Source organism: Phoca vitulina, unplaced genomic scaffold (genome assembly GCF_004348235.1).
Source record: "Phoca vitulina isolate PV1807 unplaced genomic scaffold, GSC_HSeal_1.0 scaffold84, whole genome shotgun sequence".
Taxonomy (NCBI): Eukaryota; Metazoa; Chordata; class Mammalia; order Carnivora; family Phocidae; genus Phoca; species Phoca vitulina.
In genome coordinates, this window is record NW_022589787.1 from 4,848,405 (window position 1) to 4,864,044 (window position 15,640).

Sequence of the window (15,640 nt, forward strand, 5' to 3'; positions counted from 1 at the left end):
TCACACTCTACAGAGTGCTGCTTGTGGCTCCCTGAGGAGCCTTTGTGGATATGGCAACTAACCTCATTTCTGTTTTAGTCACCGAGTGATCTTACCCTTAGAACAGTTTTCTGGTGGCGTTTCATGGTTGGGATTTAGCATGGTACACTAAAAAATATTCTCATCAATGATGAATCTCATGTTTAGGTTATGAACAACTATAGGAAGAACTGTGTTTCCCTTAAAAACGGGTTGTGTTTTTTAAAAAACTGATTTTTTCCTCTCTATTTAACATAAAAAATTACCTTGGGCAATTAAGGATATTACCATCTATTTTACTGTTACTTATTTGGATTAAGAACTACTGCAGTTATGTGCTTAGTACTAGAAAAGGCATGTTGGCCAGCAGGGTCTGTCAAGAGTTCTGAGAAGCGTGCTACCTCTTTGGGTGCTGTGATTAGAGACATGTAGGTCACACATGAAGTTGACATTCAGACAGTTGACCACCAACACCCCATTAAAGGGAGTATGATTGTGATGGGAAGATATTGGTGGTTGTGCATTCATTAGCCCTAGTATATAAGTTCTTGTTCTAAATTCACTTCATTTAGGAGAAGTTTATACGTGGGGCGACAATGATGAGGGACAACTGGGAGATGGAACTACAAATGCCATCCAGAGGCCCCGGTTGGTAGCCGCCCTTCAGGGTAAGAAGGTCAACCGTGTGGCCTGCGGCTCAGCACATACTCTTGCCTGGTCAACCAGCAAGCCTGCCAGCGCTGGGAAGCTTCCTGCACAGGTCAGTACTGATTGGGCCAGGGGGGCTAGGAGGTGTACAAGTAGTGACAAAGTTACTATCTGTGTATTGAATTATGCATGTAAGCCACACTCACACTTCATTTTCCACTGTATATTTACAGAGGTGTTCCGTTGAAAATATTTCTGGTTCATAATGTGAAAAACAGTACTTTTAAGAACCTTAATATTCACATTAACCAACATTCTATATATATCAGTGTGTCACCTTCATTCTAAATCTTACAAACTATACAAAACCATTGTGATAGTACAAGCTGCACATATTCCTTAGTAAATATATTTCTATAGACTAATTTTTTTAGCATTTTCCTTGGTTTACATTACTTGACTCAAGCAGTCAAGCTGGCCAGAATATGGTTCTAAAAACAATGAGATTATTTATGCCAGACTCAGAAGTAACAGTGCTTCTGTTTTTGAAAAAAATATTTTCAGAATTCATCTACAAACTATGGGTTATCTGTGCATTTGACACCTAAATTGACTTAATACAGTTTCAATGTTTCAGGTTCCCATGGAATACAATCACTTGCAGGAAATCCCCATAATAGCACTGCGGAATCGGCTGCTTCTGCTACATCACATCTCAGAGCTCTTCTGCCCCTGTATCCCCATGTTCGACCTGGAGGGCTCTCTTGATGAAACTGGACTTGGGCCTTCTGTGGGGTTTGACACTCTGCGAGGAATTCTGATATCCCAGGGAAAGGTACTCTTAGCAGTCTTTGTTGTAAGCAAAACTGGTATTTTCACTAAATTTTAATTCAACAGAAATTCCCAAACTGGAAATATACAGAATAAAGCTTATTCAGCAGATGTTCATTGAGCACCTACTATATGCCAGGCTTTGTTCTGGGTGCCCAGAATGCATCAATGAAAAACAGACAAAAATGTCTTCTCTTTTAGAGCTTACATTAAAAATTAATAGTGTGGTGCGGCATTTTCCTATTGTAATCTCTGCTTCCCACCTCCCCAAAAGGGTGGGGTGGTTTGCAAAACTAAGCCTTCTTGGCAATGTTCTCTGCTTGGCTAGCCTTGAGACATTATAGCAAATCCCCACTGGTAGCAGGAAGAAAAAATGAGCTAATTTCTTCCCCAGGGATGTCCAGCAGAGAGTGCCAGATAGTCTAGATGATTTAGATGAAAGTTCTGTACCAGGATATGTAGAGATTCCTTGTCAAAGCATAATTTAACAGGCTGTGAATAGAATCATGAATGAGGGCACATAAAAATCACCAGACAGATTTTGACCCATCGACGTTTGTAATAGTTTGAACTTTCTAGAAATAGGATGCCTGATTCAGGAGTTAAGTTTCTGGCAAGCAAGTTGACAGGATTTTCTAAAAGAACCAACGTGTGATAGGGGCAGTATTTGTGCCGAAAAAAGCATAGAGGTCAGATTTGAGGGCTCCTAATTCTGAAGAGTCTATTGATTCTGAGACCTAATTGTGGCCTATTTTGTTATCAAAGATTATGGTCTTTTTAAATTTTAATTTAATTTAATTTTCTTGTTTTTTTATTTTTTAAAAAAGATTTTTATTTATTTATTTGACAGAGAGAGAGAGAGAGAGTGCACAAGCAGGGGGCGTGGCAGGCAGAGGGAGAAACAGGCTTCTCAGCAGGGAGCCCGATGCGGGACTCAGTCCCAGGACCTTGGGATAATGACCTGACCCGAAGGCAGACACTTAACTGACTGAGCCACCCAGGCGCCCCTAATTTTTATTTTATTTTTTTTTAAGATTTATTTATATATTAGAGAGAGAGAGAGAGCGCCCACGCATGCAAGTGGGGGAGGAGTCAGAGGGAGAGACTCTCAAGCAGATTCCCTGCTGAGCATGGAGCCTGATGCAGGGCTTGATCCCATGAGATCATGACCTGAGCCAAAACCAAGAGTTAGCCACTCAACCTACTGAGACCCAGGCGCCCCATATATATATTTTTTTAATGATAATAAAATCTAGATGTTTTGGAGCCCTGTCCAAGCAGATTTTTTTTTCCTTAGGATTGGCTTTGTTTGCACTTAGCTGAAGGGGACTGGTACACACATTTTCTTTTTTTAAAGAGTTTATTTATTTGTCAGAGAGAGAGAGAGTGAGAGTGCGCAGGGGGAGTGGCAGGCAGGGGGAGAAGCAGGCTCCCTGCCGAGCAGGGAGTCTGATGCGGGACTTGATCCTAGGACCCTGGGATCATGTCCTGAGCCCAAGGAAGATGCTTAACTCAGCCCCCCAGGCATCTCCACACGTTTTATTTTCATGTGTGGCTTAGTGACAAGTGGACACTGATAATCAGGATTGTGGTAATGGTAACATCTCTCTGATGGTGGGGAACAAGAAAAAGTGTGTTACCTGATACGAACGTAGATATGAAACTTCAACCATTTTCTAATAATAAAAAGTAGGAAATTTGATCCCTTTTACCATTTTTTTTTTTATCTGTCAGAGTAGAGGTGATAATTGGCAGCTAGGGGAAAAAAACCTTCCCTCATAGGAGAAAACCAAGTGAGAGGCACGATGTGCTCCACACGGACTGCATGAGTGTTCTGAAGGCTGTGAGCACAGGGGTGGGACAGCAGGAGTGCTGAGGGAGTCCAGCAGGTACCCTCAGTGGCAGGGAATGTGTAATCGGCCTCTGTTCTGGTCCTGGGTAGGAAAGGATCATATCTGCTGGAAAATTTGGGGAGTGGTTGTTGTTTGTTTGTGACCATGGAGAGTTATTACCAGGATGCAATTCAGAGCACAAAAGTGAGAGAGCACCATAGGAGAGCAAGGCTGGGTGGGGCCATTCAGAGAAGAGAAATGCATGTTCCTGTGGAGGAGGAACTGCCCTTGGTTCTGGGCTGAGCAGTTAGTAAAACAGAGGTTAGACAGGGTGGAGGGCAAAAGTAGGTGGTAAGTGTTATATAAGGGTGCATGCGTGGTGAGGGGTGTACCTCTGTGAGCTCCTGTGTGCTGTGATGGGTTCGCCTCTGTGGGCTGGTTGTCTCTCTGACACCCTCACTTGATCTTTTTTTACGTCTGAGGTCCCTCCTTGGGCTGCTTAGGGCTCTTGCCCTTCCTGCTGTCAGAGGTTGGAGTTCTGACCTGGGAGAGGGACCTAGACCCTGTTGCAGATACCTTGTGCTCCCCCAGCCACCCCGTCTCTGGACAAGGGCAGGGTCATCCATTTGGCAGAGACCTGGGACTCCCACTGATTCTACCTCCTTTAAGTCTCTTGAGTCTCCTTCCCTACTCCTGTCCCCACTGCTGCTGCCTGTGCCCTGGTCCATATGAGCATGGCAGGCCTGCCTTTACCTGGGTGACGTTGGGCCCCACTCTCTTTTCTTGCTGTCTTGCCCTGGGTATCCCAGGTTTCTTTCAGTGTATGGTGTCTATATGTTCCCTCCTTCATTGGTCTCCCCATCCTCACCCCAAGCCTTGCTTGACCTACAGGACTCCCTGGCCCTCCTGCTGTTTTGTGGTTTTGTCAGGACCATGACACTGAGGCATAGTGTTTAATGTCAGTCCTGCCACTCGTGGACTTGTGGTTTGTCTGGGAGCCCTTGGTTTTCTAGTCGATCCTCTGGGCCTGGCCTCTGTCCTAAGTCAGAGCAGACACGTGCCAGTCTCTGGCCCTCCCCGCTCTGTTCCCAGAGTGTGGTGGGCTCCTCTTGCCTCCAGATGGTGGGCTTCTGCATAGGTTTGTGCGTGGGTTCCAGGCTGTGCCCCCAATACCACCTCACGGTTCAAAAAGAGTTTGTAGTTACTGTTAAGAAAATTTAACTTTTTGGAATATTACTCAGCCATCAGAAAGGATGAGTACCTACCATTTGCATCGACATGGATGGAACTGGAGGGAATTATGCTAAGTGAAATAAGTCAAGCAGTGAAAGACAATTATATGGTTTCACTCATATGTGGAACATAAGGAATAGCATGGAGGACCATGGGGGAAGGGAAGGAAAACCGAATGGGAAGAAATCAGAGAGGGAGACAAACCATGAGAGACTCTGGATTCCAGGAAACAAACTGAGGGTTGCAGAAGTGAGGGAGTGGGGGGATGGGGTAACCGGGTGATGGGTATTAAGGAGGGCACGTGATGTGATAAGCGCTGGGTGTCATATGCAACTAATGAATCATTGAACACTATATCAAAAACTAATGTTGGCTAATTGAACTTAATAAAAAGAAAAAAATAAAATTTGACTTTTAGGAAAGGATATTTAAAACAAAACTATGACATGATTTATCTATTATTTATCCTTCTTGTCTTTATGTTCTAGCACAGTGCCTTATGTTACAAAAATGTTCAGTACATGTTTGAAAAATAGCATGGATATTTAAAACAAAACTATGACATGATTTATATATGATTTATAATATTTCCTATAGCAGATTCTTAATTTTGTCCATGTGTCATGTTTTAGGAGGCAGCTTTCCGAAAAGTAGTACAAGCAACTATGGTGCGAGATCGCCAGCATGGTCCTGTGGTAGAGCTGAACCGGATTCAGGTAACAAGAGGAAATTGTTCCTAGTCTGACACTTCTCAGATGGGATGGTTTCGTGGTTGGGAGTCATGGCCCCCCACAGCTTGGGGGAAGAGCAAACTTTCTCATGTGCCCTTGCTTTAGAGAGTAAGGTGCCACCTGTCTGTGATGTCCTGTGGTGCCGAGACTTCGAGTTGGGAATGTAAATTGTTTTCTTTGTAACAGAAGTAAGAAAGATTTATTTCAGATAATCCAGAAGAATGCATACAGATAAGCAAAGAGGGAAAAGTAAAAAGGACCATACTTCCACTACATAGTGATAACTACTACTGACATTTGGAGGTGTGTTTGTATGTTTGTCGTAATTGAAACTGGATGCCTCTCTTTTGTAACTTGCTGTTTTTTTCCCCTTATTACATTGTAAGCACCTCTCCTTGCCCTACAGTGAGACTGTGGGATTATTTTTGCTGACCACCTACCCCATGTTCTCTTCGTTTTCTCTGTCAGATTTCTCTGCAGGGGGCTAGAAAGCTGTGCCCACTTTTCTGGGATATAGCAGGGCTTCTCGGCACAGCCCCAACTACAAATGTGTCTTCAGTTGCCCTCCTTGTGTTAGTTTCTGAGAAGCAGGGCCAGTCAGAGGCCCTCCATACATCAAATTGTATGTGGGGACAATTCCTGTTCTTACCAGCCTCACACCCTTTCTGGCTCTGAAAGCTTTCTTTGCATTCTTAGTAGACCAGAATCACTAATACTGTTCTATAATAATTGGAGAAATGAAAAGTAGGCCATCTCTGAATTAATCCTGCTGCCAAGTGTAGATAAACTTACAGTTTAAAAAATTAACTAAAAACAAGAGAACTCCAGCACTGATTATGATATTGTGTGCACTTGACATTTAACATGCAAATGAAATGGTCCCGCTTCTTGGAACAGAAACAGAGTTACAAAGAACAAATTCTTTGTTCCTTTATATTAACACATGATTTTTACCCTGATGTTGGTTGCATGACTAGATGTTTCTCCAGAGTTGTTCTTGGGGGCATTTTGAATTAAGACACAAACTCTTGTCATTTGTTGGAGAATACATGTGACCACACTGATGGAAGTAGTCCCTTCACTGACGTCAGACTTGTTAATGCTAAGCTGGAGGTCAGTCAGCCCACTCTACAAACAAATGGGCTGTTTAATTAGGTTCATAAAAAAAGGTTTTATTTCCCCACCTTGGAGGATCATTTTGGTTTGTTTTACGTTATTAGGTCTTAAACACTGAAGTTTGTAAGTGAGGAAAGCTCAACTAACACAGATGGTTGGGCATTCCTAGATCATATGCCTGCCCCAGCCACACACAGAGGTGCCTGGTCAGGGCCAGTGGCCTAATACGGGTATTCAAATCTGGGGCTTTTGGCATCATTGAGCCACGGTGACCTGGAACCCAGGTTAGGCATGTCTTTCCTGTCTTTCTCTTATCTCAGATTTTGGGTTCATCATGTTTGAATACCTCTTTCCTTCTTGTCTTTATGTTCCAGCACAGTGCCTTATGTTATGAAAATGTTCAGTACATGTTTGAAAAATAGAATGGATAAAGGACAAATTCATATTAGCATTTTAAAAAATGCACATAAACAACGTTCAGTGCAGCATGCCATGGCTGCCTCCAGTATACCTAGTGGCCCTCTGGTACCAGAGTTAGGTCCTCTTCAGCTCAGATTTCATACTTCATACTATTTCATACTCATACGAGTATTCATACTCAGTTCATATTTCATACTTCATATTTCATACTCCAGTATACCTAGTGGCCCTCTGGTACCAGAGTTAGGTCCTCTTCAGCTCAGATTTCATACTTCATACTATTTCATACTCATATGAGTATTCGTACTCAGTTCATATTTCATACTCCAGTATACCTAGTGGCCCTCTGGTACCAGAGTTAGGTCCTCTTCAGTTCAGATTTCATACTTCCCTCCTGAAGCTAGAAAGATCTTCCACAAAGATGGACATAGAATTGTACAAATAGGGGGTGAGAGTGGGAGGTATTCCATTCATCTTGAGTTGAGCTCAACATACCAGTTGATCCAGAAAAGTGGTGTCAGCTCTCCTGTGGCTACAGGTTGCTGTTGGCATCAGCCTTCTCCCATGGGAATGCCATTGTAGATATTCTAATACTGTCTGCAAAGTGTTCTAGAGACACCAAAACATAGGCATGTTCCTGGAGGGTTTTTCTTTGTTTGTTTGAATATAATTTAGTTTTATAACAGAATCTGAAAGTCAGTGTACATAAACATTTTAAATTTAAAATTTATTGCAGAATTAATGAGCATGCTCATTTCTGAAAATTTGGAAAATTCAGATTAAAGGCAATTAAAATGACTTACATTCCTACTGTCCAGAAGTAGCCACAGGTACATAGGTGCCTGTCCTTGCAGAGTCATAGCTGTGTTCTCATAGCCATTTCCTTCAGAGGAGCCAAGAGCATCAGTCTCTGTTAATTGGTATTGTAAATGGAGGTGATGTGACATTCATGAGAGTGGGAAGCTGGGTCTGCATCTTGTTTCTCATGGGTGGATACATCCCTCTTCTTTCTGTAGCTCAGTTTCCTCCAGGGATGTTGGGTACCTTGAAGAACTGCTGTGAGATTTAAATGAAATCACATTTGTGAACATACAGTCAAATGTGTGGCACAAAGAACATTTCGTTCCATAGGAAGCTATTATCATTATTGTCATTATTTGTAAGTCTTGTTTATGATTATTTGTGTGTGAGAATTAGCTATTTAAACTCACCCTAGAACTTACTAAGAAGTTAAGGATTGTGAGAGTTTAATTGGAGGAGGCAACAGAAAAGTGCATTTTCATGAACATTTTTTTTCCTTAACTTTTCATTTTGCCATTATTTTAGACTGAGCTTCTCAGGTGATTCTGAAGCACTATGTAGCCTACAAAACTGCAGGGTTACTGAGTCCACACCAGGTGAGGGCCTTGAGGGCTCTTGGTCTGATCTGTTTGAAAATCTTAGCTTAGGGTTAGAAATACAGGTAGAAAAAGTGATTGTACTTGGGGGAGATGCAGGGACCCCAAGGGTTGGAGTAGGATACATTCAGATGAGTAAAGGGAGGGGAGGAAGGTTCTTTTCTGGTGGTGCCTCCAGGTTTGTTCTCAGCCATTTTATTTGAAGCTCAGAGTCCTGATAGTCTGCCAAGGAGGGCTGCTTTTGGAGTTCCTGGCATCTTATTCATGGAGGCTGAGACATTGTGGTAAAGTGGTTGGCCATGGTTAAAATTATGAAGTGTGAGGATGAATCATACTGTAGTTCCTGACCACATGGGCTGCCACCACCCTGTGTGAATGGCCAAGTGAGGTCTGTGATTTCTTCAGGGACTGTTTACTCAGATACCACTAGTCCTGAGGGGTGATGTGCTGTGGCAACATGCTGCATGCACTCGGGGGAGCAGGGGCCATGCCTCCCATGATTAGAGCAGAGCTTCCATTAGCACAGCCGTCCAGCGGGCATCCTGTGTGTGAGGCCTGAGCAAGTAAACCTGTGGTGTCCAGTGAGGGGAAAGGAGTGTGAGACCAGTCTTTGAGGTGCTCAGAGGGTTTGTGTGCAGGAGGGAGGAAGAGGAGCAGTCAGAGAGAAATGAGGCTTAGTCTAGAAGCTCTTCAGCCTCGTACACATGTTTTCTGTGGGTTTTGCTTTGTTTTGTTGGGTGATTGCAGCAGCATCTGAATGCTGCTGTCTGTGGGCTCCACTCGTGACAGCTCTTTAGGTCCAGCAGCAGAGTGCTGGCTGGACTTCTACCCTGGGGACCAGGGTAGAGGAATAAAGGGTAACAAGGGGGCAAATGGCTGTAGGGCTCATTGTTGCCACAGATGTCCCAGGGCTGTGGAAGATAGTAGTTGTGTGCTTTCTGCTGCTGTTGCTGCTTCATACTTATTTCTTTTTCTCATCTCTAGGTCAAACGTTCAAGGAGTAAAGGCGGCCTAGCAGGCCCTGATGGGACCAAGTCTGTCTTTGGGCAGATGTGTGCTAAGATGAGCTCGTTTAGTCCCGACAGCCTCCTCCTCCCCCACCGCGTCTGGAAAGTCAAGTTTGTGGGTGAGAACTTGCATGCACTGGCAGGCCCATGGTCCTGAGGGTTGGCAGTTCTGAGCACAGACACTAGTGCAGTGGGCATTACAAGGAGAGCTGAGAAGTCCATCTAGCTGCACCTTGCAGGGCTTGGCTGGTGTGACTATGAGCTGCTGACTCTCCTTTCCCTCAAGGTGAATCTGTGGATGACTGTGGTGGAGGCTACAGTGAGTCCATAGCCGAGATCTGTGAAGAACTGCAGAATGGACTCACCCCGCTTCTGATCGTGACGCCCAATGGGAGAGACGAGTCAGGGGCCAACCGTGACTGCTACCTGTTCAGCCCTGCCGCCAGGGCGCCTGTGCACACCAACATGTTCCGCTTTCTGGGTGGGCCTTCTCGCACGGGCATGAGGCCCCAGTTACTTAATGTCTACTCTGTCTTGGGAATGACAAATACTTTGAGTGTTTGGTTTTAGCTTTTTCAGTGTGCAGGTGCAGGGACATGCAGAGCCCAACCATCAGTGAGTGGCTGGGTGCTAAGGGCCAGAAAGTGTCTGGCACACAGAATATCTGAAATACCATGTTTCTATAGCTTAAATGTATCTGAAACTTGGGATCGGATCTGAGGGGTTTTGGTAGTTGTTCAGTCCCTCCCTCCTATTCCATTAAGTATCTGTGCTGAGTGCTCCTGTTGCTGCCTGTACCTCTCCAGGTACTACACCCACCTTCCTTGAGAAACTCCATCTGTTTGTTTTGCCATCAAAGGAATGGAAATTGACCTCTGTGTGGCTTATACCTATTGGTAGAAAGAGAAAAGTTAGAAACTAGGCCCATAGGTACAAAAGGAAACAATGAATTTGGAATAGGACAGAATGTTTTAAGGATGGACCTGTCTCCATGAATTTGGGTATCATTGGTTTAGAAGGCACTGAGGTCCAGTGTAGAGCTATTCTGTGGTGTTGATTGAACTGTATGTTTTATCATTGATTTCAAGTATCTCCTGTTACTTCTGCCTTGAATGAGCAGGTGTGTTACTGGGCATCGCTATCCGGACTGGGAGTCCCCTGAGCCTCAACCTGGCCGAGCCTGTCTGGAAGCAGCTGGCTGGGATGAGCCTCACCATTGCAGACCTCAGCGAGGTAACCACCAGGAAGGCGGGGATGGGGAAATGTGACACGTAGCGTACCTGGTACAGAGTGCAGGGGGCGCCCCTGGCTGCAGACTGCCTTCTAGTAGCAAAGAAGGTCTGGATGTTAGGCCAGTTTGCTTCTAGAACTTGATAGACCCATCTGTTTTGTGATGCTTTGCAACTTTAAATCTTGTCAGGTAAGAAAGTTCACCAATTTTCCAGTGGAGGAGCAGAGCTTGAGAGTGGCTGGGTGGTGGCTTTGGCTTTCAGGTGGGGAGACATGACTGGCCAACCACAGCCAGCATCTTCCCTGTGGCCATACTTCCCTTGGTACCATGACTGTAGGGCAGGATCCATCTCCAACCAGTGGCTGTTGCTCTCTTAGTGGTTAATTTTAAGGACTTCCTGGAATTACAAGCTCTTTCCTCAGCTCCCTGTGTGAAGTACTTTCTCACTGCCGATCTCTTATTTCCTGGCATGTATAATGCACCAGCAGCCTTGAGGTATGCCCGGTGCAGACTGAGACCCCCTCGTGGCTGAACACCTCAAGTGTGAACTGCAGTCAGAAGTGTGGTAAAGACCCTGACTTGACATGTGGGCTCTGTTTTTTCCCTTAAAAGGTTGATAAAGATTTTATCCCTGGGCTCATGTACATCCGTGACAATGAAGCCACCTCAGAGGAGTTTGAGGCCATGAGCCTGCCCTTCACTGTGCCAAGTGCAAGTGGCCAGGACATCCAGCTGAGCTCCAAGTACACACACATCACCCTGGACAACCGTGCAGAGTATGTCCGGCTGGCAATAAACTACAGGTGGGGTCATCTGCCTTCCATTGTTTTGATTCAGTAAATAGCAAAAATAGGAAATAGTTTGCTTGGATGGCTGCATTTTTCAGAAATACCATACAGTAAAATGCTAGTGGACTTGGTTCCAACGATTGCTGATCTGTAGTCATCAAAGCTTATTTTGTACTCCAAGTCCGAGTATTCGTCATTCTTGCCTGAGATTCCTGGCTCTGACTAGAAAACCAAGGTGGATAGAATTGTCCTGTTTGGGGAGCTGTCCCGGCAGAAGTCACAGGACCTGTGGGTGCCCCTCTGTGGTCTGTGAACTCTCCTGGGCAGCAGGGTGTCAGGGGTGGTCCCACCCCTGCCTGGCCCTCACACCAGCATTCCGCATGGTTGCTGTGCGGCAGGTCAGCAACGCCATCCATCTCGCTTCTGCTGCTCCTTGCTGCTTCCACCTGACATTACAAGTCCACACAGTGGACCTTGTTCTCCAGAAACACCTGGCCAGGTACTTGGTGAGATTGCACATTGGGTGGGCTTTGCTTGCTGAGTTCTGGTTGTGGGTGGTCCCGGCAAGTGTGCTGTGCTGTCCCTTTGTGTTCATTTCTGCCTTATGCCCTAACTCACCAGTCATGAAGGCCCTGAACACAGTATTTGCTTCCAGAGGGTTCTTACTGTGGGTGCTGTGGAGCCTGGTTCTCTGATTATGCACATCTAATTCTGGCTCCTTCCTGGGTATGCAATAAATATTAGGAATTGTGTCTTGGAAGCTGTAGGTAGTTTTTAAGGTTATCTTCTATGTGCCAGTGTAGGTGAACTCAGTATGTGAGAAGCTCTGTGATGCCATTTTTATAAGGTACATGCCTTGGTCATCTGTGTGGTAAAGCTTGGTATGAGCAGGACAAGATCTACGTTACCAAAGATAGAAATGCAAAGTGAGTTTTTTCTTTCAGACTCCATGAATTTGATGAGCAGGTGGCTGCCGTTCGGGAGGGAATGGCCCGAGTCGTTCCTGTCCCCCTTCTTTCTCTGTTCACTGGATATGAATTGGAGACAATGGTATGCCCCCGAGTGCTGCTGCCCTAGAACTGCCTTTTGCATATCGAGCCACCAAATCAGTGCCACTAGTTAACTTCTTGGTTAAATCTTGCACTTAATTTACATCTGAATTATGCTCATGCCTGGTGGATGAAGTGAAAACATGTTTGAAAAGTGGGTGTTCCCTGCCTGCGTCCTTCCTCCCCTTGCAGCCCCCTGTCCCACACCAGGGTGGAGCACAGGGTCAAGTGCACATCCACCTGAACACATGGGACCCGTCCCCCCAACTGTCCACTCTGGCTCTCACACACGTCCTGCCTGAAACAAGCCTTGGTAGAAAGAGTGATTGACTCTATACTGAAGTGAAAAGTCAGAAGTGTCAGCCAGCCCTGATGGTATGTCCCTCTGCAGGTATGTGGCAGCCCAGATATCCCTCTGCATCTCTTAAAGTCAGTGGCAACATACAAAGGAATCGAGCCTTCTGCATCCCTGATCCAGTGGTTCTGGGAGGTGATGGAGTCCTTCTCCAACACAGAGCGTTCCCTCTTCCTTCGCTTTGTGTGGGGCCGGACAAGACTGCCCAGGACCATCGCCGACTTCCGGGGCAGAGACTTCGTCATCCAGGTGCGGTTCCTGCATATCTTACGGTGTCAGCTGTAGGGACATGCTCCTTGCACATGATCCTACAGCAGATTAGAAAATGGGACTCTCATGTTTGTGGTTTTTCCTTCTTCCTGCAAACAGTAATAAAAAGCACTCCCAACTTCTTTGATTTGATCACTCAAAATTTTATGACTATAGGTCTTAATCTCACTTTCTACTTCTGGAAAATTTATATGGCCACCACCAGAAGGTACTGCTATTATGTCAGCATATTTGAGATTTTGAGCACACATGTCATTTAAAGCATGTATTTGATTCTCTTGTTGAATTAGGTAAATTAAGTAATGTTGCTTACTGGGAAAAATAAGAGCACCCATCAGATTGAGAACAAGAGTTTTTCTTTGATTTATAACTCTGTGGTTCAGTGGTCAGAAACAGGCTTTGTTTATCTGCTGAGTCATGGGGTGAAGTTAATTAACCCTCCTCTCCCTCCTCTACCCTGAGGCAACAGGTGTGACTTTCCAGGTAGCAATACTGGGGGGATGGCGGACTTCCTTGGAGGGCCAGATTGGGGTGGAGGGTCCATTCTCCCTGCATGTTTGAAAGGATTTGGGGATGGGCTCCTTCCTGAGCACAGCCTGACTCCAGTCTCTGCCTGGGGGTGAAATAGTAGTCATTTGTCAGAGAGATCTTTGAGAGCAACATGTAGTTTTTCTCTCCCAAAGTATGTAATTCCTGGGTCCACAGTTCTTGCTGGCTTCATAGTGTTTATCTATAGTATTTGAAAGGGGCTAATGGGTTTAAGGAGAATTCCCCATGTAGGTGTGTGCTGAGCCTATGTCCTCTGCCTGCCTTGTGCCAGACCCTGTTCACAGCACTGATTTGTCAAAAGTAATTGCCACAGTAGCCAGTTGCTATTTTTGACTGTAAGTCCTAGGAATTATAGAGTTGCTCCTTTTGATTTCTAAAATGGGCTAGAGTATTTGTTTTCTATACTTGGTTATTCTTAGCCAAAAATATTATGATTTTTGTGAGAGTCAAGAGTCTAATGTAAACATAGTAAAATAGATTAACAGTTCCACCTGTCCTTGTACATAGTCTCTGATTACTTAACATTTTTTCATCAATAGGTATTGGATAAATACAACCCTCCTGACCACTTCCTTCCTGAGTCCTACACTTGCTTCTTTTTGCTGAAGTTGCCTAGATATTCCTGTAAGCAGGTGCTGGAGGAGAAACTGAAATATGCCATCCACTTTTGCAAATCGATAGACACAGATGATTATGCTCGCATAGCCCTTACAGGAGAGCCAGCTGCCGATGACAGCAGTGACGACTCAGAGAATGAGGATGTGGATTCATTTGCTTCAGACTCTACGCAGGATTATTTAACAGGACACTGAGATGGAGAAATGCCATCGCAAGACACCACGAGACTAAGCAAGGAGGCAGAGTGCTGCAATTTAGAGTGCAGGAGGTAGTGTGTTTGATGAGAAATATTAGGTCTCTAAAATGCATGGGGGTGGGCAGGGAGACTGATCACTCATGATTGAACAATGAATGGAATAATGATCGGAAAATCAGCCTTGCATGTGGGGCACTATGTGGACACTAACATTTATTTTTGAGACTTAAGAGGGTCTTACCCATAATGCTGCATTACATGTAGGACTTCTGTGTTTACTACAATGTGTAAATGTTTATATAAATACTGAATTGCAGCATCCCCAAAATGAATAAAAAGCCTTTTTACTTGTGGGTGCAATAGATTGTTTTTTTTTTTTTCTTTTTTCTTCAAGTGTTGTGCATTGTCTTGATTGTACATTGGAAATACTGTGTAATGATTAAATCGTATTATAAATATTTCAATTAATATTACCCTGAATTTGTTTATTAAAAGTTTTTTGAACATTAAATGATTAGTATTACTTAAGTGCATCTAGAGGTTATTTAAACCAAAACCAAAACCAAAACAAAAAGGCCATTGGTCTCCCTCTTCTCCCCAGGTGCACATTTTAGCATATGCAGTATGTAACTTGAATTGAGGCCTTTCTGTGAGCAGTATCTATCATAGAAAGTATACTATATATAATGTTTGTGTCCTGTATATACCTAAATTTTAATTCCCTATGAATAAAACATCTGTCATAAAAATGTAAGCTGAACTTTCTTATCTGGTTAGACTAGCACTGGTGGATGTGCTACAACCAAAAAATAGTCTTTGATAGAGCATTAGTTAAAGCCATTCAAATCTAGTTTAGACTTTTTTGATTATAAAAACCAAACTCACTCCAGTGACAAAGGAGGAATGGGTAAAAGAATGGGTAGTTTCAAGGGGAGTGGCTGGTGTTGGGAGCTGGGGACCAGGAGCCTTCAGGATCAGTTCCCCTGTCCTCCACCCCCGCCTGTCCTGGTTCCCATCCCATTGGCCTGAGGTCAGGCATGTGTTTCTGGTCCGTTTGGCCATGGGGTAGGATTTAAGAGCTGTGTGTTCTGGAGTTGTGTGTATGGCAGGTTCTCTGCAAAGGGAAGGACTGAGAATAGGGTAGGAAAGTTGGCTAACAGGCCTGGTGTGCTCAAACTTGAGGTAAACTAGATGAAGGCAAAAGGAGATATTTTATGTTGGGAGACTGTTTCTTTATTCAGGGACACAATGTTTTGCACTGGAAAATCCAAAGAGAGAAAGTTTCTGGGAATTTATCCATGACCAAATTTGTGCATGCCCAGATTAGTCTTTTATTTTTACCTTGGCTCAA

At 44.4% G+C, this 15,640-nt stretch overlaps 1 protein-coding gene across 1 annotated transcript; it reads left to right on the forward strand.

The window, feature by feature from the left end:
- The first annotated feature begins 563 nt into the window (after positions 1 to 563).
- LOC116626203 (E3 ubiquitin-protein ligase HERC2-like) lies at positions 564 to 15,042 on the forward strand. The gene is made up of 10 exons (XM_032395409.1): positions 564 to 778; positions 1,304 to 1,501; positions 5,195 to 5,278; positions 9,211 to 9,352; positions 9,520 to 9,714; positions 10,354 to 10,466; positions 11,077 to 11,267; positions 12,197 to 12,302; positions 12,693 to 12,905; positions 14,015 to 15,042. Exons 2-10 carry the CDS (start codon positions 1,310 to 1,312, stop codon positions 14,285 to 14,287), a joined length of 1,509 nt encoding a protein of 502 aa, XP_032251300.1. The 5' UTR covers positions 564 to 778; positions 1,304 to 1,309; the 3' UTR covers positions 14,288 to 15,042.
- Positions 15,043 to 15,640: the final 598 nt, after the last annotated feature.